This window comes from Varanus komodoensis, unplaced genomic scaffold, assembly GCF_004798865.1.
Source record: "Varanus komodoensis strain SLA01 unplaced genomic scaffold, ASM479886v1 scaffold46_3, whole genome shotgun sequence".
Taxonomy (NCBI): domain Eukaryota; kingdom Metazoa; phylum Chordata; class Lepidosauria; order Squamata; family Varanidae; genus Varanus; species Varanus komodoensis.
Window position 1 is genome coordinate 786,775 of NW_025336044.1, and position 27,079 is coordinate 813,853.

The 27,079-nt window shown below is 51.4% G+C and overlaps 1 protein-coding gene across 6 annotated transcripts; it reads left to right on the forward strand.

Moving 5' to 3' along the window:
• Positions 1–63: 63 nt before the first annotated feature.
• Positions 64–26,867, forward strand: DPP8 (dipeptidyl peptidase 8). Of its 6 annotated transcripts, none has more exons than XM_044445035.1 (21): positions 64–147; positions 1,260–1,533; positions 4,238–4,350; positions 5,501–5,674; positions 6,130–6,298; positions 7,369–7,479; positions 9,251–9,379; positions 9,571–9,632; positions 11,031–11,131; positions 12,875–13,052; positions 13,647–13,806; positions 14,614–14,693; positions 16,577–16,729; positions 18,330–18,465; positions 18,935–19,080; positions 20,693–20,839; positions 21,339–21,491; positions 22,109–22,251; positions 23,267–23,378; positions 26,078–26,117; positions 26,496–26,867. In XM_044445035.1, the coding sequence occupies exons 2-21, from the start codon at positions 1,275–1,277 to the stop codon at positions 26,753–26,755; spliced, it is 2,826 nt and encodes a 941-aa protein (XP_044300970.1). In that variant the 5' UTR covers positions 64–147; positions 1,260–1,274; the 3' UTR covers positions 26,756–26,867. The 6 variants fall into 6 exon arrangements, with proteins under 6 accessions (XP_044300970.1, XP_044300972.1, XP_044300973.1 ...); XM_044445036.1 differs by lacking the exon at positions 64–147 and adding an exon at positions 467–585; XM_044445037.1 differs by lacking the exon at positions 26,078–26,117 and having other exon boundaries at positions 26,496–26,760.
• Positions 26,868–27,079: the final 212 nt, after the last annotated feature.

A 27,079-nucleotide genomic window follows, 5' to 3' on the forward strand; every position in this document is an offset into this window, starting at 1 on the left:
CCCGGCGGGGGCGGTGTGCGGAGCGGGCCGGCCCCGGCAGGGCGTGGGGCGCCGCTCCTGGCCGCGGCGGACGCCTCCTGACCCGGAGGGAGACGAGGAAGCGGAAGCGCCGCCGCGGCGGGGACTGGGCAGGGACGCGGCGCCCCCGTGAGTAGCGGGCGGGCGGGGAGCGGCTTGCGGGCAGCCCCGGCCGCGCGCTGCCGGGCCGGGCCAGCCGAGCGGGCGCGCCCCCCTCGTTCCTCCCGCCAACGCCAGCCCAGCAGTGCTGGCCAGGACCTGGCGGCGGGCGCCCCGCGCGGCACGGGGCCCGGCCGGCCTCCGGCAGCGGGCGCAGCTCCGGGCAGCTGGCGCCAGAGGCCGGGGCAGGGCGGGGCAGCCGGAGAGCCTGGCGTCGCTCCCGGGAGGTGTCCGCCGCAGCCTCTGGGGGGGGTCGCAGGGGGCCCCCGGCCCGAGTGTAACCCCCTTCTGCAACCCCTCCAGATGGCTTGGACCTCAGCTCCCAGCAGCTGCAGCCGCAGCCGCTCGGATGGCCAGTGCTCCAGCACGCTGCTTCCCGAGGCTTGAGGAGCGGGCCCAGGGCCTCAGGTGGGCAGCAGGGAGGCCGCGGGGCCGCGCGGCTTCCAGAGGGGGTCCTTTGGATGCACCCTCGCAGAAAGACCGCGCACCCACCTCCGGCCGCCTTCCCTTTGTAGCCAGACTGCCTGTGCCCAGCGTGAGCTCCCCTCGGAGAAATAACCTTAACATTTATTAGGGAAGTTAGGAAAGGTCAATATCCTGGAAGAATCAAGTTGCTAGCCCTGTGTGGGGCTGCCCTTGAGGCTTGTTCAGAAAGTGCAGTTGGTGCACATGGAGGCTAGCTTGAGCGCATGCACATTTCCTATGCTGGAAGTGCCGTCTTGATTGCAGGTTAACTACCAGGCCTTGTTCCTCACCAGTTTTGCTGTTAGTTGATAAGGCCCTCAGTAGCTTAGGACCAGATGATCTGAGAAACTGTCTCCAAACTAGGTTGCCCCAGTAGTTATTTTCTCTGAAGCAGGCCCTGTGTACCCTAGCTCATTTTATCTAATAGTCACCTGATAGTGGTACAGAGCGGGGCCTTCTCTGTTGTGGCACCTGTCGAGATTAGGTGTGCTTCTAGCATGGACTGTTTCCTTTAGCTGCTTCAGACAGATACCCATTTGCCAGGTAACTCTGCCTGGTAGAGGCAGGCCCAGGTGGGTGGAGGCTGCTCACGACGGCTGCTTCGATTCCCCTTCCAGGCTGCAACATGTGATATGGCAGCGGCCATGGAGACTGAGCTGCCAGGCCTCGAGATCTTTGAGAAGGCGGAGCAGCAGAAGAATGTGGCCCCCGAAGAGAAGGCCGTGCTGGAGCCGTTCTACGTGGAGAGGTACTCCTGGAGCCACCTGAAGAAGTTGCTGGTGGACACTCGGAAGCCCCACAGCTGCCTCATGGCCAAGGCGCCTCATGACTTCACCTTCGTGAAGCGGAACGACCCGGAGGGGCCCCACTCGCACCGGGTATACTACCTTGGTACGTTGGCTGCCTGCCTGGGCCTGTCACGGCTTGGCTGCCAGCCTGAAGCAGAGGCAAAGCGATGCTGATGGATCCCGGGCTGGGAGGTTAAGGGCGCCGGCCAGGGAGCCAGGCAGTCTAGAAAAACGGGCTCTTCAAGCACGGTCAGGACGAAGCGCGGCAGAGTGGTTCGGCGTGGGCCCCGTTACAGCTTAGCAGGGCATTCGTGGCCCAGGCTGGCAATCGGTGTGTTTCTCCAGCAGCCCCCAGCCAGGGCAGTGGCAGCCTTCCTCCCAGGCTCCCGTCAGGCTCAGGGGGAGCTGCTGACAGCACGCCCGGTGTTCCCAAGCAGCCTGGTCCGTCGGGCTTTGAGAAGTGTGCGCTGTTCCGGAGAGGCCCAAGCCTGGTGTGATTGGCATCCCAGGGTCCGGGCGGCCATTCAGCCCCCCCTTCTGCAGGTCCTCCTGAATGCTTCTGCAGCACGGAAGCCCAAACGGGTGGCCTTGGACTCAGCCTCCTGGGTTGAGCCTGGCCTACACTGACATCCTGTTGTCAGAAACCGCATCTTATTTCCAAAGGAAAGTAATATTGTGTGGCAGGGAAGAGGGAGTTCAAGCTGCATTGCCTTGAGAAGTTCAAATCGGGGTGACCCTTGTTCAATTCCCGTCTGTGCAACAGTCCTAGGAGATCAGCTGCTCTTCAGCCTCACTTATTGAAGGTTTTTTCTATGCCGTCTATTATTTTCATAGAAAAACCTGAGTTGGTTTATAATTTTAAGAACATAGAAGTAATTTACAGCATTGTGGGCAGGCTATATAGCGGCAAGTCTTCTGGGGTTGCTGGGGAAGTAATTGTAAGTGCTGCAATTGTATTTGGATGAGCAAGAATGCAGCTCGTCAATCAAACTCTTTATTATGGTCACAGATCAGCATAAAACAAATGCTGAAGTCACTTCACTATCCCCATAAATAACATGGAAGTTAACAATATTAAATACTACAATGATTGATTCAGCATTAAAAAGATGGTAAAGTTAGAGATAAAAATAAAACATAAAATATCAATAAAGGCTTCCAGCCTCCTAGCCTTATTGTGTTGCTATATAATCCCCTGTAAAATAGTTACTTAAAATGTTTTAACGACCTTATTATAACATCCATCTTAATGGGCTTTAGAGTGTAACAAATTGTAAGTGCTAAGGTATTTGGATAATGGGGACACAGCTTGTCAGTTTTTTAACTGGGAGGTTAGAAAACCCTGTTTTTTAAAACATGTTTTGGAAATGTTAATAGGAAATAAAAAGTAAAGAGTTAAAGGGCCCCTGTGCTTCCAAAATAAACTTCATTGCCGCAAGATCACTGGCTTAGATTATTTATGTTTATATTGTATTTATTTGCTGTTGCGTTTTTATGCCTCCTATTGTGACAGGGATCTCTAGGTGGCTTACAAAAGTAATCGAAACACAATTCTTAAGAACAATAGAACAGCAAAAACATCACATAAACATAATAATAAAAGAGTGGCAATATCATAGTGGCCATTTAAGATAATAGATATAGCGAGTCAGAAGGCCAACTATATGCTTCCTTAATATCAAAGAATTTAGAATGAGTTGTTAAAGTGCCTGGTAGAGGGAAATGCTTTCGCCTGGTGCGGGGAAGAGAAGATGTTGGCGGCTGGCAAATCTCTCTGGGGAGTCTATTCCATAAGTGGGAGGCAGCCACCGAAAAGCCCCTTCCTCTATTTACCGTCCCTCTCACCTCCTAAAGAGGTGCATGTATCAATTGTGAGCAGCCCAGAGTGCTTTGGCTCTGGGTTTGGGTTGGGGCAGTGTAGAAATGACAGCAATAATAATAGTTTTTATCTTGCCCTTTAGGGCACGCCCTCAGAATATTGTTTATATTACGGATGTTAAAAACAATCAGACAAAGTTAGAAAAATAGCTTGTGATAAGATCATATACAGAGAGCCAGCAAAGACAAAGATTAAATTGAAACATGCGTTTAAAAAGCCTCCAGGACCTACCTACAGTGAGTGAGCCTAGGAGAGCCTTTCACCACCATGGGGAAAGGAATGGAGCCGCCACTGAGAAGGCCCTGTCCCTGCTACCCGCCGCCTGATCAACATCCGTGGTGCTCCAAAGGGCAGGGGCCACGTGGCCATTCCCTGGACCAAGGCAAGTCCAGAGGGGTGAGGACTATAAAAGTTAACGGGGCGCAGTCCTATACATGCTTATCCTCCAGTTTAGGGCCATGCCCCATTTGTGAAGGAGGAGGAACCCATCCAATACCCATTAGCCACGGTGAACTCAATGGAACATTCAGATTCAGCAGCAGTGCATTCAGAGCGCCAATCGCCGGAGCAAACAGTGGCCGAAATCTTGGACTTGGACCCTCAGTCTTATCTAACAGGTCAACAGGTCGTAAGGCTTTGTTCTTAAGGTTATGTAAATAAGCAAGCTTATTTGAATTGATTTGCTTAAAAAAACAGGCAGACGTAGCCAGAATCATTTCCTTGTTTAGCTCAAGTAAGAACAGGAACAAGATTCTTTGTTTGCCTGAAAAGTGAGAGTGCGCCCAGGCATCAGAAGCGGTTTTATATTCGACATATGTTCATTGTGGCAGCTGTTTTTCTAGCCCACAACCAGCTCTGACCCCATATCAGACTTCGAACATATCCCTATGCATGACTCTTTGCCGTGTGTGTTTTTTTCCATACTCAGCTATGTCTGGTGAGAACCGGGAAAACACGCTTTTCTATTCCGAAATCCCCAAATCCATAAACAAGGCTGCGGTTCTTATGCTATCCTGGAAGCCTCTGCTGGATCTTTTTCAGGTGGGTGGCTTGGTTGCCTCTTGTGTGGTTTACCCCCGTTCCCTTCCCCCTCCTTTGGCATAGCTGCGCGATCTCTGCTTGCTCGTGAAGCTGCAGCCGTCCGAGGTGAAAGCCATCAACTTCGAGTCCTCAGCAGCCTGCACCTGCGTTCCAGCTCTCCTCCTCCCATGTTACAGTCTTCATGGATTAAAAATTTAAAGCATTTTTCGCTTGTAAGATTATCTGCTTTGGTGCATTTTGTAAATTGAGACGATTCCCAGTAATGTTGCTTGCCTCAGTTCAAGCCAGTCATTCTCTTAAGAAAAATCACAGGCGTGAGAGAGAGCTCGGGGTACAGTGCAGTGAAGTTTTGCTGTGATGGATGCCCCCTTTGAAGCCCATAGGTGCACACCCCATGGGGTTCAAAAATAGGGCCTACTGTGTTCTGTGGATCTTGATCCCCGGTGAGCAGGCCTCACAACCTGAAGGCAGTCGTTTTCAGTGTTGTGTGCAGTCCATTCTGGGGCACATTTTAAATCTGAGAAGCCAAATTTGGGCAAGTTTTTAATGAGTTTTTAAGCCACTTTGAAGGACAGACCTGCGGGTCCCCCGGATGAACCTATACATGGGATTAGGAAAGAGGCGGTTCTGTGACCCTGAAAGACAAGACTGTGCCAGTGCTTTTTACCTTCCCGTAAAATGTGATAAGAAGGGAAGTTGTTTTTTCCTGGGGGCTCCCTTTGCCTACTTTGTGCATGGAGACCTTTTCTACAGAATAACGCTTTTTCCACCTCATGCCCTGGACTTGCTTGGCCAGGACCAAATCCCACTTTTGAGGACGATAGCCTTGAGTTCATTGTAAGAAAAAATCAGGATATAGACGGAATGAATGAATGAATGGCAGTCTTTGCCCTGGGTTGCGCTTCCTTGTGTTTTCGTATTACAGTACTTTGATTTTTCACTCTTTGCAACTTGACGAAGAACTCCCACGCAGGGGAGTTCACAGAGCGTCGCTTTCGTCCAGCTTCTCATGGAATTGCAGTTGCAACCAAGTTTTGCCGAATCATATCGGGAGTGTCTCACACACTGCCAGCTCTCCGGGAGACTGAAACACTGCCTTGATGATTGTAAGTCGAAGAAATAGATGTGTTCTTACTTTTCCCCATGTCAGGCCAGCCTAGATTATGGAATGTACTCCCGAGAGGAGGAATTGTTGCGAGAGAGAAAGCGCATCGGGACGATTGGGATCTCCTCTTACGATTATCACGAGGAAAGTGGCACGTTCTTGTTCCAGGCAGGCAGTGGGATCTATTACGTGAATGAAGGGGGCCCCCACGGGTTCACGGTGAGTTGGCTCGGAGGAAGCCCCATGGGCTTGGCACAGCAAGCAGCCGAATTGGGTCCTGGCACCAGCTGCTGTGAACAGCTGCTTGCTGGGGGCTGGGGGTGCGGGGGAGGAGGAAATTCTGCCCTGAAATCCTTGAAAAGAAAAAAAGTTGGGTATAAATATAATATGCAAATAAATTTGGGGTGTATTTAGTTGATGAGTTTTTTCTGGCTAGCTGTTTAAATTTGGTTTTCATTGATATTTAATGTAACCTTCCTTGAGGCCTGATTCAGAAGAAATGGGATGCCTGGTGTGTCCCCTAATCTTGTTTGTAGACAACGCACGCCCGTCTGCTTTCACTTGCATTTGCCACATTTTGTCCTTTCACAAATCAATAGTTCTTGGATCTCCCTGGAAGAAATCAGCTGGTTTAGAACTGCCGATTGCGGTTTCCCTTTCCTCTCTGATTACAGAAACAGCCTTTGCAGCCAAATTTGGTGGAAACAAGTTGTCCAAACATACGGATGGATCCCAAGCTGTGTCCGGCCGATCCCAACTGGATTGCCTTTATCCATAGCAATGACATCTGGATCTCCAATCTAGCAACCAAAGAAGAAAGGAGGTTGACCTTCGTACACAAAGGTAAGTAGCCTTGGGCTTAACGGGCACTGGTGAGCTTGACTGTGATTTGTTGCCTATCCTGGTTAAAGTGCCAGATGTACATTAACATCATGGTTGGCCTAATTAAGCCAAGCCTAGCCCTACCTCTGTGATTGGGTCTTGAGAAGCCTCTAGAAAAATCTGTCAAAAGTGCGGACTTGCCCCTCAGGCATGAGTAATGCGAGCCACAATTTACAAGCCTGCTTCAAATCAAAATCTGACCCTTAGGATGGGTGCTGTGGTTCATTGGGGTGCTATGGGGCTAGGCAAGCATCCCGCAAAAGCCCCACAGCTCCCAGCACTAATTCAGGCTTGGAGTGCCTTGTAGGTTCAGGAACATCCTATTGGACTAGAATGGGGTTTGAGCATGGCCATTGCTGTCCTGATCAGCTTGAGATGCTTCTTCAGAGCTGATCTCTGTTGGAAACAGTGTAGAGGGATACCCAGAAATAAAAATGCCCTGTCTTGTGAACTGAGTGAGGGCTGACATGATGAGAAGGAAAGCATTTCACATTTTAGACAGCAGCACCAACCATTAATTGCAAGCTCATGGTTTTCTATTCTTAATCAGAATTGTGCCGGTCTCTTTAAGTACTTCCTTCAAGAGCAAAAGTGGCTAATAATTGTAATCTTACTGTGGCTAATAATCTTTTATTCTTACTAATAAAAGATCATCTTGCCTTGAATAATCTTGTCTTTTTCTCAGTACATGTTGAAGCCCACATCCTTATGCGACAAAATATATAACTGTAAATGTTACAGACCCTGAGGGTTTAAAAGGGAGAACATGCGCAAGCGCTAGTTTGCGAGCTTGCAAACACGCCTGGGGACGTTGCGTGTGAGAGGGCAAGCCCTTCTGTGCCCCCCCGCCCCCCCCACATGGGTGCAACAGCAGTGGGAGAGTCCGGCACATCCCCACCTCCGGCATCCGCAGAGCTGCCTTCCCTCTGGGCAGAAAAACGGGCATTTTGCAGTTACAATGCGTATGACGAGCTTTCTTTGTGCATCATCTTTTTCCAAATAAAAAAATGCTTCTTGCATCATCTGTCTAGAATTCACCAACATTGAAGAGGATCCAAAATCCGCTGGGGTTGCTACATTCGTGCTCCAGGAGGAGTTCGACAGATACACGGGCCACTGGTGGTGTCCGGAAGCAGAGACAAGTACGTGTGCCCACAGCCCACAGTGGGGGTGTGGCACAGAATCGCCTTTCTGCGATTGGATTGCATATGCTGTGTTTTATCTTCTCTATTTCTTATATTAACTGTATTAAGTCATGAATTTTATTATTCATAATTTTACTGCAGTGGCCACCCAGAGAACATAATACAGCGAGTGGTACCTCGGCTCACGAACGTAATCCATTCCAGGACTCTGGTTATGATCCAAATTGGTCGCGAGCCAAGTCAATTTTCCCCATAAGGTTCAATGTAAATAAGGTTAATCCGTTCTGCAACTATTTTTTAATCACAAAAATTTGAAACAAAGTGACAAAGAACAGCAAAGTAACAAAAGATAGCACAGTAGAGAAGGCAAAGCTAGGTGGGGGAGGTGATTGTTTGGAGGGAGGGCCCAAACGATAATCGTGCGATGGCGATTGTGCTGGGGGGGGGGCGGGTGGCCGCCATTGTGCTTGTGCAGGGGAGACGGGTGCATTCGCAGTCACGCTCATCAGGGAAGATGGCCGCGATCGCGATTGTGTTCATGCGACAACATGGCCACGATCGTGGTTGTTATCCAATGCGGAGTTCACAACTTGAGTCAAAATTTTTCTGAAATTTCTGCTCGCAACCCGATGTGGTCGTGAACTGAGGCGTTCGTGAGCTGAGTTACCACTGTACTAACAGACGGCTTTTATACTAAATAAATAAATAGAATTGTAGAGCTGGAAGGGGCCCTGAAGGCCATCGGGTTCAACCCCCTGCTGTTGCAGGACACCAGTATCTGAACTCCCTCTTCCTGCTCCCTCTCTGTGGTGCTTGGTCCTAGATGGCAGTCTGGATGTTCCGTCAGCGTGGGGCCATGGATTATTTCTGCAGTGCCGAAAGATAGCAAGCTGTGCACTGCTTGGTTGCTTGCTTGTTTTTATACTACCCGGCAGCTGGAGCTGTCTGAACAAAAAGGATTTAAAGCTGTAGCTTTCTACCCAAGCTCACGACCTAAAAAGTGCCAAAAGGTAGGAAGAGGAGGCTTAAGAGGGCAAGGAATGACACAAAATTAATTCTGTTCAGGACTTTGAACAAAAAAAGAAGAAGAAAACCAAGAAAAGATAGGAAGACAAGGGTTAAGGAACTTCAGTATTATAATTATTACATTGCATTTATATCCCATCTTTTTCCCTTTGTGAGGAACACAGAATGACTTCTACAGCTCCATTTTATTTTCACAGCAACCCTGTGAGGCAGGCTGGGCTGCGTGTGGGTGACTGGCCCAGAGCTTCATTGCCAAACAGGGACTAGAATCTGAATCTCCCAGGCCCCTGGTGCAGCCTCATGCACAACCAGACCACACTGGCCCTTCACTAAGCACCGTTACCCTTGCTCGTAAATGGGCAGCCTGACCTACCTCACAGGGTTGTTGTGCAGATAAAATGGAGCAGAGGAGCTCATAAGCTGCTTTCCTTGTGAGAGGAAGAAAGGCATAGCCTAAATGCAATATAATGATTCAGATAATGCTGTTCCTGCCAGTAAGACTTAGCAGAGGCAATTCAACTTTTTAGAAAGGGGGAAAACTGCAGAAAAGCTGGAAGCCACGCAGCAGGGGACGTCCGAGGCAGAGCCAGGCAGAGGGAGCGTGGCTGTGTGTCCCATGGGGGACCAGATGGGGCGAAGGCGAGTAGGCAGGGGAGCGGAGACCCCTTCCTCCAGGCCTTCACCTGAACTCATTTCCCTTCTGAGCACTGACTCGGTGGCCGGTGGCCATCCCTCTTGGCAGCTGCCGATGGAGGCAAAATCCTTCGAATTCTGTATGAAGAGAATGACGAGTCGGAGGTGGAAATCATTCACGTCACGTCCCCCCTGCTGGAGACGAGGAGGACAGATTCCTTCCGGTACCCCAAAACAGGTGAGCGAGTGTGCGGTGGTGCTCAGGACAGGCTCAGAGGAGCCCCTGCCACCCCCAGCGGTGCACCCGGCATCCATGGCACGCTCGTGTGCATCAGCCTTGGACGCACACGGGCAGCATTGGGGAGAGCAGAGTCGAAGCCCGCATTGTGCAATCCCTTTGTGAGTGTTGGTTGCTCTTTTCCCCTTTAGGCACGGCAAACCCCAAAATAACGTTCAAGTTGTCCGAAATAAGGATTGGTGCCGACGACAGAGTAAGTCTGAAGCTCGCGCGCGCTCTCACACCCGCTGGCACTTTGGTAATCCCATTGAGAGCTAGATGAGAAGAAGGGGTGTGGCTGGAAATGCCGGACCCAAGTCCCAGGCTGTCCTTCCAGGGTCTGCAGGAGACCTGGCCCCCTCCACCAGGGCAGGCCCCTGTCTCCAGCCATGGTTTCTGGGACAGCTTCGTATTTTGGCCTCCTTCCTTTGCGGCTTCTGAGAGCTCCAAAATGGAATTCAGTCTGGAGGAGGCCATGAAGATCTGAAATATATAAAAGCAGGAGGCCTAGAAGTGCTAGGGAGAAGTCCGTTTGGTCCCTCCTTTTATGCGAACCAGCCTAATTTACACTTCTTGGGCTTTTATGTTGCTGCAGCCACAAGTAGCCTTCAGTCTGTGCACATTCCCAGATATGTGGCGAAGTCGTTTTCAGCTCGAATGCTGTGTATGCAAAGGCTTTTATTAGGCAAAATTCCTGTGCAGTGTGTGCAGGCCAGAGGAGGCAGCATGCAAAATAACTAGAATTTTTCATGCCGTTTCTAAAAAATTAGCAGAAATTTGAGGCCATGGCTTGGTGCGGATGGTCTTCCTCGCACAGCAGACGTGCCTTCTGCGCATGGTAGCTGTGCCCAGTTCCCCAGAATGAGGTGATGGCTGAATGCACCAGTTTCAGGAATTCTTTTTCTAAGATGGAATTCCGGCCTCTGCCCATCTCCCCCCACCCCAGTTTAGGGATCACTATATTGCAGTTGGGGCATGGTGGTGTCGAGCCGAAGGCTGGCAGTTTGAACCCTGAGTGCCGTGCAGCGGAGTGAGTTCCCATTAGTTGCCTCAGCTCCTGCCAACCTAGCGGTTTGAAAGCATGCAGTGGGGGCAGATAAATAGGAACCCCTTCGGTGGGAAGGTAACAGCCTTCCGTGCACGAAAGCGTCCAGTCGCGGCAGCTGCATGCCTACGGACGCATCCTTGGACAACGCTGGCTTTTCAGCTTGCAACGGAGCCGGACATGACTAGCCTGTGTGAGGAAACCTTCACCTCTGCCTACATTGCGGTTATAGGTGGTATTATTATTATTATTATTATTATTATTATTATTATTATTATTATTACATTTCTATGCCACCCCTTGCCGAAGCCTCGGGACGGCTTACAACACAATAAAATACATTGAAATACAATAGAACATAATAAATTACCACTAAATACAAAAATACAAAAAATACACTGAGTTACAAACATAATAATATAAAATTAAAATCAACAGTATAAAATAAGTAAATAAATAACATAGGAGGAGAAAAGAGAAGGAAGAAGAAGATGGAGATGTTTTTGGAAGACTGCAGTAGCCTTGCAAAGGTTTTCTGATCTATGTTTATTTTTCTTTCCCTGGCAGATTGTAGAAGTTGTTGATAAAGAGCTTGTGCAGCCCTTTGAAATCCTGTTTGAAGGCGTGGAGTACATTGCCAGGGCCGGATGGACTCGGGAGGGGAAATAGTGCGTATTGTGTTCCACCGCCATTTCTTCCACTTGAGCTGAGAACCGTTTGGAGCAAATGTTCTTTTATCCTCAATCCAAGCTCAGGAGATGAACTCTTAAAGTCGCTCCTTGCATTTGAGGGCTCTAAAATGTATTAGAAAGAGTTGACGAAATGTAGGTGCGTTTTTCTCCCATTATGGAAGAGCTTATCTTGAGGGGGTAACTCACTTCCCACTTTGTTGCTTGGACTGGGCCAGTCAACTTAATGAAAGCTTCACCCCTTTCCTTGGGCAGAAGTGCCCCGAGTTCCAATCTGCACCCGCATGTCAAGTTACTCTTCTATTGTTGTTGTTATTAATTTTATTTTCCAACCTGACCTGCAAGTTTTTCCTTACTGCCTTCTTTCCTTGGCTTAGCTCAGAAGCAAACTCTGGGGCGGTGGTGGCGAACCTATGGCACGCGGAGCCAAGTCGCCCCAGCATCGCCCCACCAGCCGAGCATCGGGCAAAAGCACACATAAGGGCCCTGCGCATGCTCGGAAAGGAGTAGTGGCGCCAGGCGATGATGTCACTTGCCGTGACCCATTAGCTGCGACTTGTCCGAGCTTTCGCATGGCCGGTCAGTGTGCTGCCAAGGATATATATATTTGCTTGGATGGCCTGTGAGTTGTTTTTTCTAAACTAAAGCCTCGGTATTCAGGTTTTATTGCAGTGTTGGAACTTTGCAATAATTAAGTGGGTTTTGGATTGCAGTTTGGGCACTTGGTCTCTAAAGGTTTGCCATCAGTGCTCTGGGGTCACCCAAAACTGACTCTGACTAAGGAATAATATCCTAAATTGGCTTTGTCTCTTTGTAAACTTGATGCGCCACCTTTCCATGAAATGCCCAAACGGGACTACAAAATGGAAAAGTCAGAAGTAAACAGCTTAAAGATACAGGGCAGCACCCAGCAATGTGACTGCGCTAATGCAGATTACGTCGTGCCAATACCCTGCATTACAAGTCCCTTCGGCTGCGCGGCGTGATCAGCGTCTGTGCCGTGAAATGGCTGGGTGCTGCCCATAGTCTGCTTATTTGGAATCATATCAACATTAGGACAGGAGAGGGAGGGAGATGAGCAAGGGCAAATGGCCTGCAGCCACCTCTGGGCTGGCGGAGTGAAATCCACCTGCGTCTCTGCTCTCCCAGATGAGCTGAACAGACCGTGGCCCCTGGCAAGCGCCTTGGGGCTTCGCCTGTGACAGCCCGGAAGGCCCTGCTCGGCTCTCCCTGGCGGGCCTCCGGAAGACGAGGGGCCTGCCGGCAGATCCCGCTTGGAGATCCAACGCACAAGTTCATGTAGGTTCATCTTACAGAGGGACCGCCAAGCTTCCGTAAAGTATGTTTTCCACATACGGGTATTTTTGAGTAAGCATCTGCGTTCCCCTCTGTTCTTTCTATAATTGTTATCCCGTTTTTAAAAGACGCTTGTTCCAATATAAATAAATATAAATATAGCATACCTTGTGTTAAAAAAAACTTATACAGAAGAAATAGACTGGATCCTTTAAAAAAAAGACCCTTCAATTTTGTGAAATTGGCTTTCCCGAGCTGCATCAGATAGCTTTGTTAGCCCCCTTTCCCTGCTTGAGTGCTCAGTTTTGGGCGCTTACTTGGAAAGAAGTCCTGATATCACGGGTGATGCATCTGTATGAGGAGAGTGTTATTGCACTGCTTGGCACGGAGGGGCGCTGTTTTCTGATTTCCCTTCTCTCCGATCAGCGCTTGGGCCATCCTGCTCGATCGACCCCAAACACGGCTGCAGATTGCGCTGCTCCCCCCTGCTCTGTTTATCCCGGTGGAAGACGATGCCATGGAAAGGCAGAAACTAATGGAATCTGTGCCAGACTCTGTCACACCGTTGATCATTTATGAGGAAACAACAGACATCTGGATAAACGTAAGCGTTTGCCTGCTCCGGTTAGGTCCCAGCGACTGCTTTAGCAGCCCCGTGCCGCAGGCTGGGATGTCATCAAATTTGCAAAGTTAGAATTCGAGGGTACAAACCTGGAGAGCCGAAGTCCATTTTGGGGAATCTTCAGGGCCTGGGTGAAGCCAACAGAAGTACACCTGGACCAAAATTGCTCCTTCCCCCTGAAAAGTCGGGCCGATTGTAGCTTCATGCTCGGGCTGTCAAAAACAAGGACACGGGAGAGGTGTTTTGAGCTTTTAAGATGGATAGAAACAGCACAGAATCTGTTGGGAAAACACCAAACAAGCATCAGGAGGGGAAGGGAGTGCAACCAGGGAAGGGGGTGGTGGCCACAGAAAGGGAGGTGCGGAGCGGGGGGACTTTGAAAGCAAGCTGGGCTGGATGAAGCACCCTCTCCAGGAATTCCTTGCACTTGGAAGAGAATGCAGACAAATGCTAACGCTTCGCAACGATCATAAGCCATCTGCTTGCTACAGGGCTGGGAGGGCTGGGTTTTGCTGCCATTCTGAGCCAGGGTACCTGTTGTCTTCTCCCCCTTTGAACCCTGCTTTGTTTCCACAGATCCACGACATCTTCCACGTTTTCCCCCAGACCTGCGAGGATACGATAGAGTTCATCTTTGCCTCTGAGTGCAAAACGGGATTCCGGCATCTGTACAGAATCTCAGCCCTTTTAAAGGAGAGCCGATACAAGCGATCGAGCGGCGCACTTCCTGCTCCAAGTAACCTGCTTCGCCACTTTAGTTTTGCTTCTCGTGGAACAGAAAGAGCAGCTTTGGTTGGCTACGAGAATTCCTGTCCTTGGAGGGTCTGCCCCCGCCCCAGCCTTTTTAAAAGCTTCTGCCTGGCACTTGAGCTGCAGCGGTGACCCCTTCAGCTCTAAGCAAACGCCTTTCCACCAGGCAGCCTGCACTGCATTTTTATTTTTCAAGTAAGCTGCTAGTCCTTAGGGCAGCAAAGAGGAGTTGAATGTGTTGCAGGAGCTGCAAAATGAAATCCCAGTGGCCAAAGCGTGGCTTTAGCTTTGTCTGCCCCATCGCTGTCAGGAGACGGCACCTGAGCGACCCCTTGCAAGTGCGTTGCCTCTGTGACATTGACTTAGCTTGACCAGGTAGCTTGCAAAAAGCTCACCCCACAACCTCGATGCCTCAGTGGGGTTTTGCAGGTAAAGCCGTGCGTAACGGCCGGCGCTGGAGAACTGGCCCTCGCCAAGCATGTGGGCTTCCCACTCACTCCCAGGCAGCAAACTGAATGCACGTCGGGGGAGCCCTGGAGGCTGATACTTCGAGGCGGGGTGAAATTCCCTGACTTCCCACTGGGATCCGTCAGCCTCAGCGGCTGGTGTTCACCCTGGCCCAACCACAAAGGGAAGATGGCCCACGCTGGCGCAGAGGCCTGCCCTTAAACCCTGGGGAACGGGCGCAGCCTGCATCCAGGCCTTCCTAAGCAGCGGCGCGCCTGGGGTGGCCCAGGAAGGGCAGGGGGGACTCCCGCATGGGGCTGCCCTGACCATTCTCTCGCTTTTGCAGGCGACTTTCTGTGTCCCATCAAAGAGGAAGTGGCGATTACTGATGGGGAGTGGGAAGTCCTTGGCCGACACGGCTCCAATGTAAGCCCCTCTGCTTTGTGTTTCTCTGCTGAGTGCATACCTGCTTGATCTTTTTGGGGAGAGAGCTCAGGTGTAAACAGAAGACCCGACTGGCTGGCGGAGTCTCTTGGGTCAGGCAGTGGGGAGCCGGTAACCGGCAGGTGATCAGGGCTACACCGCATGACTGGGGGGCACTCCTGAAAGTTCGGCTCGGCCTCAGCCCTCGTGAGCCCCTTCCCCTTCCAAATCTGCCTGGTCCTCACAGTTGCCTGGCTAATGCAGGTGCGGGGCTGGAGGGAAGGGGTGCCGAGCACGCAGATGGGAAAGGCCGCCTCTGGCATTTCTGCACAGCTCAACATTCACCGGGTCCAATCCAGTGAATATGCCTAGAAATGGTGCAGGGCAGTGGTCCCAACCCTTCTGGCACTTGCGGGCCACAGAGAGGGCCAGGAGGGCCACACCTGAAATCCGAATGTAGCAAAGGTATTAACCCGATGACTTAGATCAAAAGGACACATGCAGAGGTCAATGAAGAAATCTTAACTTGAATGCACTCCCAGTTTGGAGCAATATTTAACTGGAATCCTTTTATCCATTGCGTTATTTGTAAGAAAGGGACAGGAGAAACCCCAATAGATGGTGTCACTCGAGGCGGGAAGGACCGTGTGGGTCTGAGGGAGCAGGCCTTGAGGGTAATAGCAGTAGTAAGCAGGTAGGTCGGGGGGCCACACAGAAAGAACGTGAGGGCCACATCCGCAGGTTGGGGACCGCTGCTGTGAAGCCACCAAACCATCGTGCATTCAAAAACAAGATTAAAAGCAGGGAAGGACCTGGCTCACGCCTGGTAAAACCCTGACACTCCCACTCCAGAGAGTGGACCCCCCAGTAAACCAGGGTTCTGGGTTCTGCTCCCCAGGAATCGGCCCGGGTTGCTTGTCGTACGGGAAGTAGCTTTGCACACAGCAGCCAGCTCACACTTTCAGTGACCTGTGGTTTGGGAACCGTGGTTTCTTGTGTGTGAACCGGGTCAATGGAAAGGCTAAATTTGGAACAGGGTGTGTTTCCCCCCTTCGTAAAAGCCTGGAGAGTGGGGACCAACCTCTGTTCTGGAGGGGGTGCATTCCACAGTTTGGGAGTGCCAGAGGAGGAAGCCCTTGACCCGTGCCCTGGAAAAGGACCTCGGCACGCTGGAGAGGGGCCCCTTGCAGATCTTAGTAACCAGCTCATCATGAGGCAGGAGGTCCCTTCAGTAACCTTTTTAAGCTCTCTAGGACTGGAAAGGTCAAAAACGGATTAAGAGAGGCAAAACCGAAACATAGCAAAGCAGAAATGCAACTCCGGGCAGGGTGCGGGGAAAGCTGGCAGCAGCCTCAGTGTTTACACATGGATTGAAAACCAAGAGGCTCAGGTGACATCACATTTGGATGTTTATTAGTATTCCTGTGCTGTGCGTTCCAGGGACTGTAGGTACAGTATGTCAGGGCTGATCCGGAGGAGGCGAAATGGAGTGAAGTGCTTGACACTTGCTGGGTGGGAGTCTCGCTTCTGGATGCTTGCAGAAGCCAAGTGCTAGAAAGAGACCCTTTATCGCTGCAGCCCTTGTCCTCAGTACGCAGCATGTTTGTTTTATGTGGGAAGCAGCTTGAGCTGCTGCTGCCTTCAAATCACTTCCTCCCACCACACGGAAGACTCATTTGTAGGATCAATTGCACAAAACCCACCAAACAAGAACTGACAAGGCCATTGGAAGAAATGTGATGCTTACGTATTTCTGAGGTCTCTCCCCCTTAATCACTGAAATTAAGAAAGAATGAAATCCCGCCTGGGAATTGTTGATGGTACAAACTTGGGTCACTTCTGTTTGTTTGTTTGTTTCTCTGTTTGTGTATGTGTTTTTTTATCAGATCCGGGTGGATGAAGCTAAAAAACTGGTATATTTTGAAGGTACAAAGGATTCTCCCTTGGAGCATCACTTGTACGTCACGAACTACGAGAGCCCCGGAGAAGTGAAGCGACTGACGGATTGCAACTTCTCGCACGCTTGCTGCGTCAGTCAGGTACCTTCACAGGCCCACAGGCACCTTGTTCCGTGGCAGATTTCTCAGAGAGGGGAATGGGCAAGGACTGCAGGCGAGAGGGGCCCCACCGTCTCTCGGGGGGCCCCTGTGTGAGTGGGGAGGCAGGAAGTGGTCCTTCTGCACAGGGTGCCAAACCGGACGGTGTCCGGGCACTTTTCCCCTGCCCTGTCGTTTCCCGGGTTTTGGGCAGGCATGTTCCCCGTTACAAAGGGTTCAAGCGCCTCTCCTAAGGCTTAGTTACTGGTGGCAAGGCCTGCAGAATGGACTGGTATTTTCACCCTCACCCTCGAAAGAGTGAAGACTGCCATGGGCTGGAAAGGATTCTGAACCTCTCTTCTGTCCTGCTCGAATCGGTCTAGGCAGGTGCCCAGAGGTGGCTCTTGTTAAGACAAATGCTTGGAGGGCGGGTCTTCCAGCGGCGCGGGGCTGCTCCGCCTTGCCAGTGTGTTCCTGTTGCGGGTGGCCAGACCACCAGGCCTAATGTCGCATTCGGAGAGGTCAGAGCCGCAGTGGCATTTTTGCCTTTGCTGCTTGCCTTTCTGTGTTCTTTTCTAGTTTCGAAACTTGTTGGTCATTGTGGCTGCCAGCGATGGCAGCTGCTCTGGTTTCCTTGGGGTGCCCTGTGCAAGTAGGAAAACAAGATTCTGGAAATCAGGTGCGCCCAGAGCCGTTTCCACAATTTGAGGTGTCCTCTAAAAGCTATCAAGAGTCCCGACTTATTATTGCAATCAGGGGAAGCGCTGTGGGTCGGACCAGCGGCCCGTGGGGAGTCCCCCGCTAAGGCAGGGGTTCGCGGGCACCTCCTGCCCCTGTTTCCCCCCAGTGGGCACTCAGAAACATGCCATTTCCAACTCTGGAGCGAATTGCACAATCCCTTTTGTGTCGCCCAAGAAAGCAAGGTGGGCGACTCCAGATGTGTGGCCTGCAGCTCCCATGACCGCACACGGCTTGCGTGTGGCTGGGCGGTGGGAATAGGAGGCCGAGAAAGGGGCTCACTGAATGTGCCTGCGTGGGAATGTTCCCATGGATCTGGGGCAGAAGGAACTGCGAGGGAACAGGTAAATTTGTGTGCCCGCCCCCCTAATTGTCAGGAAGTCTGGCCCAAGACACTCTGTTCCTCTGACCGGGGCTAAAGTTCCCCTCTTTTCAAAGCCTTCATTTATCTTGCTGTTACAGAAGATTTCCTTGCTGAATGGAGCCATACGCGAAAAGCCAGGCAAATTCTAACTTGCACTATGAGGGATCCTCTAGCAGATGATGAACGACTTGCGGGGAAGTGGGGGAAGCTGAATGGCCGACCCGGAGCTGAGCCTGCCAGAGCCTGAATTCAGCCGGAAGTGTTTGGCGGGCCTTGCCACCTTCTGGCAATATGGGCCAAGGCTGCCAACCTCGTTGTACCAAGAATGTGGCGCAGTTGGTACCAATGATGCTGTGTGTGATCGCGGATAACAAAACCGGATTCCTGCCTCATTTAGCTGTGTAGGAAAGAGGGCAGGTTCTCGGAAGGAGTCTGCAGAGGGGAGAAGATCGGGATGCAGGATCCCAAACTGGTTGTCAGGCTGGTTCTTCTTTTTCCCAGAACTGCGACATGGTCATTTGTAAATTCAGCAATCAGCAGAACCCACACCAGGTGTCCCTCTACAAACTGAGCACTCCTGATGACAACGTCAGCCACTCGTCGAAGGAATTCTGGGCCACCATTTTAGATTCTGCAGGTATGTGGATCCCATGCGAAGCCTTTAAAGATGCTAAAGGACGTCCGTCCTTCTGTTTGCTTCCTGTCCTGTGAAACTGCTCTCTGCGAGCAACCCCAGTCAGGCTGCTAGGATTGTGCCGGGATTGCTGTGTGCAATAGGAGCCACTTTTTTTTCACAGAGGGCCACACAGGAGTTTCCCTTAAAGGAGACGTGACTGCCGATCAGAACTCTTACTTTGCAGGAAATCTGACCCGGGAACTGCTTGTTTCCTGTGCTTATGGAATGCAGTTTTCCTGCCACTGCAATGACTGTGCTAGGCTCTACTGAGTGGGCACTCCCTGCCCTTTACCTCTCTTAAATTTGGAGGTCTGCGTGTTGGGAAGTGGCATCGGAGGAGCTGGGAAGCGGTAGCTGATGAAATGCAGAGGCTGGGGCTGTCCGTCTTACTGCCTCTTGTCAGACAGAAACCATTGCTTTGTTCCTCCAGGACCCCTCCCAGATTATGTGCCCCCCGAGATCTTCTCTTTCGAGAGTTCCTCAGGATTTCTTCTTTATGGGATGCTCTATAAACCCCACAATCTACAACCCGGGAAGAAATACCCTACAGTGCTTTTCATATATGGAGGCCCACAGGTGAGTCGGCGCTTCAGAACCCTGTCAGTTGATCCTGGTGCAATTAAAAGCAGAAGCCCAGCTGGCTTAGATGCCTTGTGTGAAAAACTATCCCGCACCAGACAGCTGTGCTGCATGCTGCAGCAAGAATAGACAAATTATGTGACGCTTATTTGCATAATTAGTCTTACATTGTATATTTTTCAGCATCGTTTTATGCTTTTATAGTCCTGTTGGAGGCATTTTTCTGCCAGGCACAGAAATTCTCGTTTCTTTGCCCTGTGGGATCACCAACAGCGTTGCCTGTACATTTTAGAAATGTAAATTAGTCAGACAACCATAAGGACTAGGAGCTTTAAAAAATAGAAGAAAGCTGGGATTCTTGGGGATCTGCATAGAGCACCAAGTGCTTTTACTGCAATCCTCTGTGTTTATCACATGCACACAGCTTGTGTCAACTTTTATTTTGTACAGCAGTGTCTTGGCGGTTGCTTAGGGTTTATGAACGTCCCAAAATGGAAGCATTTTCTGTCAGGACTTGCACAACACAAGCAGCTGGAGGGTTCACGTGGCACCATTTTGGACGTGCGACTGCCGTGTGCAGGTTTCCGGGCTGGGCAAATGAGCAGCGAAGGCTCGTGGGGGTTAAAGAACCACTTGCAAGGCATGGCCGGTTTCAGGATTGCTGTCCCGCCCTCGCATAGCCTGTGCTCTCCAGGTCTGCACAACTGGCAAGCCCTCGAGGCTGGCGTGGAGGTGCAGGAGGCGTGGCTCACCCATCACGGCCCGCCACCCTCGGAGGAGCCTCTTGCTCGATCCCGGTCGGTGTCGAGGGTGCAAACGAGATGACACTGGCTGAGGCGAGGCTGGCGGGCACGCTCCGGAACGCTCCCCCCAAGGAGGTTGGCCTGGCACCACCTTCGGATTCTCTTCGACTTAACCCTTTAAAAGATGTTTAATACTTTATTTCCCCATGGAGGCCACCATGGCCTGTTGGCAAAGTAATTTAGTGGAATTTTTAGATTTGTGTTAATTACTAGATTAATTGTGTTTTACTCTTTTCAAGTTCTTCTGTTGCGTTTTTATATTGTGAGTTTAAGGATGTGTTATTTTAGTCGTGTGAGCCACCTAGGGATGCTGCTGGTGGAATGGGTGGCATATAAATATTTTAAATAAATATTTTAAGTAAATAATATGTGTTAAAGCATGCTTGTTGCGGGATGGTGTACTTCAGTGCATACAGGTCACCCCTGGTTATGAATTGCTCACAGACCCTTGGGTTATAATGTTAGACAAAGCAAGAGCTGGCATTCGTGCACCCAAGCGCTGTCAAGTTCTAAGGAAGGTGCTGCCAGCATCAGTGACCGCTGCTGGGGAAAAGGACTCCTGTCGAGCCACTGAGTGGCAGAGAGTGCAAGCGCACAACTGTGAAAGCAGTTGCAGCAGTGAATGGCGGCAAGCCGAGAGATTGTAGAAGGCCTGTGTCCGTGTTTGTGTGTTGGAACAGAGCAAACGCCTCTGAGATCGTCAAAGTACCTCTGTTTGTAAGGAAATAACCGGTCAACCTTTGTATTGTTGAAATATAATCTACGTGGGCGCTGGAGAAGGTTCTCACACATGGCTTTTCATCTAGGTGCAGCTTGTGAACAACCGGTTTAAGGGGGTGAAGTATTTCCGCCTGAACACGCTGGCGTCCTTAGGTTACGTTGTCGTCGTGGTTGACAACCGGGGGTCCTGCCACCGGGGGCTGAAGTTTGAAGGTGCCTTTAAACATAAGATGGTAGGTTGCCGAACGCATCCGGGCAGCCAGACTGCGGAGTAGTTGCATTTTATTAACAGACCACATCATTTCCTTGTATGATGAATGAATAAGGATGCTGAAGGCATAACGGGTTGTTCCGGTAGCTTTTGGCAAGGGGGACAAAGAGGATGTGGGAAGCTGCCTGCTGCGTGTCGCTCCGCCATCCGTCCGTCCAGCGCAGCACCACAGACGTTCATGCCTGGCAGCCGTTCTTCATGGTCTCCAGCAAAAATGTGTCTCTTTCCCAGGCTTCAGTTTTTTTATTGTTTTCTACACTTTAAACAAATAGTTATTCCAAAGGCTTCTGACATACTGAGTACAAAGTCTTATTCTCTCTACAGTTATTATATATTGGAAAAAAGGGTTTCTTTTCCGACTGGGATGCTGGAAGCCTTTGAACGGGAACCGGCAGGGCTCTGGCATGGGTCTCTCCTAGCGCAGGGATCCTTCCAGTGTGTTGTTGCTGTTCTTCCAACAGGGGCAAATTGAAATAGCTGACCAAGTGGAAGGCCTGCAGTACTTGGCCTCTCGGTACGAGTTCATTGATTTAGACCGGGTTGGAATTCACGGCTGGTCCTACGGAGGCTATCTTTCCCTTACGGCATTACTGCAGAGGCCAGAGATTTTCAAGGTGTGTAAACTTACACTGGGGCGCCCCCTTTCTAGTGTGTGTGTGTGTGTGTGTGTGCGTGTGCACGCGCACATGTGTGCTCCATTTGCAGTTTTTAAGAGACATCAGCATGGTTGACATGACAACCCATGGCTTGTTGAATCATGGCGTGTTATTACATCTGAACCCAAGATGAGGGATTAGCTATGAACAACCTGCAGAGGTAATTTACGGGTGGATGTTTATAACTTTCTTCCTGGCACCTGGGGCTACTTCAGAGGCAAGTGAGGAGGCATCCGAATTTCCCGCTGTCCCTGGGGCAACCTCTTTGTCCTTTGTCACTAGCCAGGGCCACCCCGCCGCCATTCACGGGCGTCCTCTGGGCAGCTTCTCAGATTCCCAGGTGTCCCCACAAGCCCAGGGTGTCGCCGCCGCCCGGCTGTTCTTTAATGCGTCATCTGCTGGGGAAGCCTCAAACCCGACGGCCCATCAGCTCACCGCAGCTTTTGGCCTGAGCACCGCGGAGCAGGCCGGGCTGGACTTTTCGGGCCAGCTCATTTCCAAGGAAACGCTGTTCTTCCCTGCCAGAAGTTGCCCTGCAAGTGGGTGACTGTTGTTGTCCTTGGCTGCGCTTTCAGGTTGCCATTGCTGGCGCGCCAGTCACACTCTGGCTCTTTTATGACACGGGGTATACCGAGCGCTACATGGGATGCCCGGACAATAACGAGCAGGGATATTACCTCGGCTCGGTGGCTATGCAAGCGGATAAGTTTCCTTCTGAGTAAGTGCCGCTTTCCCCCTCGCTCCCACTGTGCTGAATGCTGCCCTAATGCACTCCTTGCCTAATTAGATGCTTAAACCGTTGCATGGTAGTAAAAAACCCCACTTAATAAACTTGAACAGGCATTTGCATAATCACTGCCCATTAGGAGTAATCTGCTTTTCTAGCCTTGTTGTCATTAAAGTATTAACTTTTGCCTCAAGAAATTACAGGCCACCCTCCCCCTGCCTCAGATGATGCAATTAGAGCCAGTGCTAATTAAATACATCAGTTAGACACACCACCCCAGTGGCGGCTGACTGCAGAGAACTGCACGAGAGGAGGGAGGTGACGTTCCTCCATCCAAGGTACTCCTCAGCACCGACGACTGGGGGAGGCCGCCTGCTCCCCACAGAGTGGCTGCCCAGCAGCATGCGAGAAGGGCCGTTTTGGGTGCTCAGCACCAGAATGACAGGGGTTCCAGAAAACTGATTCAGGATAATGCAGTGAATTTTCCACAGAAAATGTTCTGCCCCATGTAGAGGCTTAGGAGGGACGTCGGTGCTGGTGCCAAAGGACTCTAGAAGAGCCGAGTCGGAAGGGGCCCTGAAGGCCATCGGGTCCGGCTGGTGCAGGACACCAAGCCACTCCGTCCCACCCAGGTGGCTGCCCAGTTCCTTTGGGATGCCTCTAGTGTGGGAGAGCCCCCCACCTCTCCAGGCAGCCGGTCCCACTGCCCTATTGCTCTGACCGTGGGGAAGCTTTTCCTGATGCCCAGCCTGAGTCTGGGTTGTCGCAGCTTGAGTCGATTCTTCCGTGTCCTACGCTCTGCCCTGATCAAGGAGAGATCTTGTCCTTCCTCTTTGTGGCAGCCTTTGAGGTGCCTGTAGGGGGATATCTTGTCCCCCCTCAGCCTTCTCTTCTCCAGGCTGTAACTGCCCCCCCCCCCGTACCATCCAGTACCTTCCACACATACATCTGTGCAAGGAGAGTAAGAAAAGTGTAATTCCCCCCCGTTTGATACTGGTGTCTTCAGGCCCAACCGGCTGCTGCTGCTGCATGGATTCCTGGACGAAAATGTTCACTTTGCGCACACTAGTGTCTTGCTGAGTTTCCTGGTGAGGGCTGGCAAGCCCTACGACTTGCAGGTAAGAGGAGACTTCACCGTGCATGCGCAGAGGGCGTTTGTGGAGCTGCCTGGGCGGGTGAGCCACCTCCTCTGCACTCCGGACCACGTGCTGTGGGTTGGAAAGGCGCTTTCCAGCGAAAATTGCCACCTTAGCAGTTAGAGCTATGAGCCAGGTGGGGTTGAGTCCCGCCCCCTGAGGGCTTTAAAAGCTCAGGTGTGCCATTGTTCACATGCGCATCCATTACAGAAGGTAGATCAGAGCCGTTGAAACTGATAGCCATCACTTTAAACTTTAAAGCAGCATGTATCTTAGTTTCTTAAAATTTGAAATAATGTATTTTCATCTTTAAAATGAAACTGCACAACCTTTTCTATTTTACTCCATTTTGCAAGAGCTAACTCATGATAGCAACCCACCAAAACAATTACCCAATGAAGGAAACCCCAAATTTTCAGAAGCAGGCACATTTTTCTTTATTTCTGCCAGTCTAAATGTCTAATTATGTGCTGGCTAATAAATTAATAAATATCAGATTTTGAAAAATCCTATTTTTTGATTTTCCACTGCTTTACCTGAACATATTGTACTGAAGGATTTCCCCCTCTTACAGACTTCTCACGGTTTGTTTTTTAAACTTGTAGTCATAATTTGGCTGAGTTCTTGCAGAATTTTCAGGGCCCAAGCACAAATATCCCTGGAGCCCCGATCTCCCCACTGGCTTTTCCTGGCTTGCAGAGCCATCCTGTACATGCCTACTTAGAAACATAGAAACAGCTAGTCAGAAGGGGGCCTCTCGGGCCATCTAGTCTGACCCCTGGCTCCAGCCGGCTCCGCTCACGACATGCCCACCATGTGGACATCCAGCCTGTCCTTGAACACCCGCACCAGTGGGGCCTCAACGACCTCTCATGGAAGCCCATTCCACACCCTCGGGGTCCTGACTGTCAGGAAGTGCTTCCTGGCATCCAAATGGAGCCTTGGCTCCCTGAGCTTTGCTCCGTTGGAGTGCGTCCTGCCTTCCTCTGCAGGGGAGAACAGGTCTCTGCCCACCTCCGTTTGACACCCCCTCACATGCCTGTATGTCGCCAACAGATCCCTCTGAGTCTCCTCTTCTCCAGGCTGAAGAGGCCCAGTTCCCTCAGTCCCGCCTCGTACGGCATCCCCTGCAAACCGGCCACCAACCTTGTGGCCCTACATTGCACTGACTCCAACCTGGCTATATCCTTTCTGTAATGAGGGGCCCAAAACTGAGCACAATACTCCAGTTGTGGGCGCACCAGAGTTGTGTAGAGTGGCAGTAATACCTCTCTCGATCTAGAAGCCACACTTCTGGCTATGCAACCAAGGGTGGCGTTCGCCCTCTTGGCCACCGCATCACACGTCTGACTCATGTTCAGCCTGCAATCAACCAGCACCCCGAGGTCCCTTTCACAAGTGCTGCTCTCCAGCCACTTGTCCCCTAACCTGTCCTTATGACACCTATTCCTATGCCCCAAGTGCAAGACCTTGCACTATCCACACTGAACGCCATCCTGTTGTCTCCTGCCCACTTCCATGGTCTGTCCAGATCCTTTTGGATCTGGAGCACCTGCTCCTCAGTTGTGGCCACTGCCCCAGTTTTAGTATTGCCTGCAAATTTGTTCACCCCTTCTTCCATGTCATTGATGAAGAGATTAAACAGGATCAGCCCCAGGACAGAGCCCTGGGGGATCCTGCTTGTCACTGGCTGCCATCCCGATGATTCCCCGCTAATGGTGACCTTCTGCTTTCGGTCAGTCAGCCATGCCCTAATCCACCAGACAGTGCTTTGGTGTATCCCAAAACTCCTCAGTTTCTCCACCAGGATATCATGGGGCACTTTGTCAAAGGCCTTGCTGAAATCCAGGTATACCACATCCACTGCATCCCCTCCATCTAGCCGCCATCTCGAAACCTTGTCATAGAATTCCACAAGGTTTGTCTGGCAGGACCTGTTTTTGCGGAAGCCGTGTTGTGTGGCTGCCAGCCTCCCTTCCCTATCTAGCATCGCTAGATCTCTCTCTATTATGACCCTTTCCATTGTCTTTCCTACAATGGAGGTAAGGCTAACTGGTCTGTAATTCCCCATGTCCCTTCTACTATGCTTTTTGAAAATTGGGACCACTGATGTCACCCTCCAGTCCTCTGGGACTTCACCCGTTCTCCATGAGGCCTCAAAAATTGAAGGCCAGCGGGCGTGAGAGAACCCCTGCCAACTCCCTAAGTACTCTCGGGTGTAACTTGTCAGGGCCTCGCACCTTTGTAACGTCCAATGCCCTGAGGAGCCCCTCGACTTCAAGGGGATGACTCTAATCTGTGCCCCTAAGTCCCCAGCCTCATCTAATCTCCTACGCGGATATCCCCCGTCCTGCTTTGGGGAGAATACAGAGGCAAAATAGTCATTTAGCATCTGTGCCTGTTCCCTCATATCAGTCACTGGATCCCCTTCCTCCTTATTTAGTGGTCCCACCACTTGTCTCCCCTTCCTCTTGCTATTTACATGCTGAAAGAAGCCCTTTTTGTTGCTCTTGATATTCTTGGCAAGTCTCAGCTTGTAATCAGCCTTAGCCTTGCGAAGAATCCTTCTGCAACGGGCCTCCTCCTCCCGGTGTACCCTTTTGTCTATTTGCCCCAGTACCCATTTCCTACGGAGGTTCCTCTTTCGTCTAATCCCTCTAACCACCTCCTTTCGCATCCAGGTCGGCGCTCTCCTCCACCTTCCCACCTTACTGACTAGAGGTATCGTCAAGGCTTGCGCCTCCAAAACCTCCCGTTTGAGTGCCATCCACCCCTCCTCAACTCGCTTGCCTTCCAGTAACCCAGTAAACTCCCCGACCTTCAGCCGCTCTAGAAGGCCTTTTGCCACGTAGCTTGTCTGGAGGTCAAGGAGGGAAAGCCGGTGTGGCTTCCCTTGCGCAAGCAGGGAAGCTGCGTTGTCTGGCGCCGGGGGCTGCCTGGGACATCATTCCCCGTGTAATCCCTTCCCAGAGCGGGATCCTGTCCCTGACCCCACCTGATCTGAGGCCGGGGGCTTTTCTGGCACACCCCGGAAGGGGTCGGGTGCCAAACCAGGCCCTTGCTAAGTGGGAGAAGGGGCTTCCCTCCCTCTCTTTCCAGATCTATCCGCAGGAGCGACACAGCATCAGGGTCCCCGAGTCTGGAGAGCACTACGAACTTCACCTCTTGTATTACCTCCAAGAAAACCTGGGATCTCACATGGCTGTCCTGAAGGCGCTGCACTGAAGGCCGGGGAGGGACTCTCGGCACGCCGGACGCCCATGCCGTTGACCCAAGGGCGGAAACGCGGGACAGGACGTCCCCCTCCGGGGCCTGCCGGAGACCACCCCCCATGCACACACGCAGCCTTGCTTTATTAACATGACTCTTTATTTTTTAAAAGTCCACCTGGTGCCATACAAGAAGACAACTGTACAGGGAAGGAGCCCTTTTAAGTGTAAATAATAAAGCCAGCGCCTGTGCTGCCCGGAAGCCTGCGTTCCTTTATCCCCGGCTCCTCGCTTCCTCGGCCCGCTGCTGCACGAGTGTCCCAAAGCCCCGGGCAGGCCAGGCGGGGGCTGGACGATGCCGGCTGCCGCCTGGGCATCTCGGGTGCCAGCGCTCAGCACGTGGGGAGAAGCGCATGTGGCAGCCGGCCTCTGAATGGTGCAGTCCAGGTCCTTGCTTTGGGCGCGCTGCTGTGG

Excerpts from the sequence above, each read along its gene's own strand:
- DPP8 (XM_044445035.1), top strand. The coding sequence starts at position 1,275 with ATGGCAGCGGCCATGGAGACTGAGCTGCCAGGCCTCGAGATCTTTGAG. Across the intron at positions 13,807-14,613 it reads CGGCGCACTTCCTGCTCCAA|GCGACTTTCTGTGTCCCATC; the intron begins GTAACCTGCTTC and ends TCGCTTTTGCAG. Across the intron at positions 18,466-18,934 it reads CACCATTTTAGATTCTGCAG|GACCCCTCCCAGATTATGTG; the intron begins GTATGTGGATCC and ends TTGTTCCTCCAG.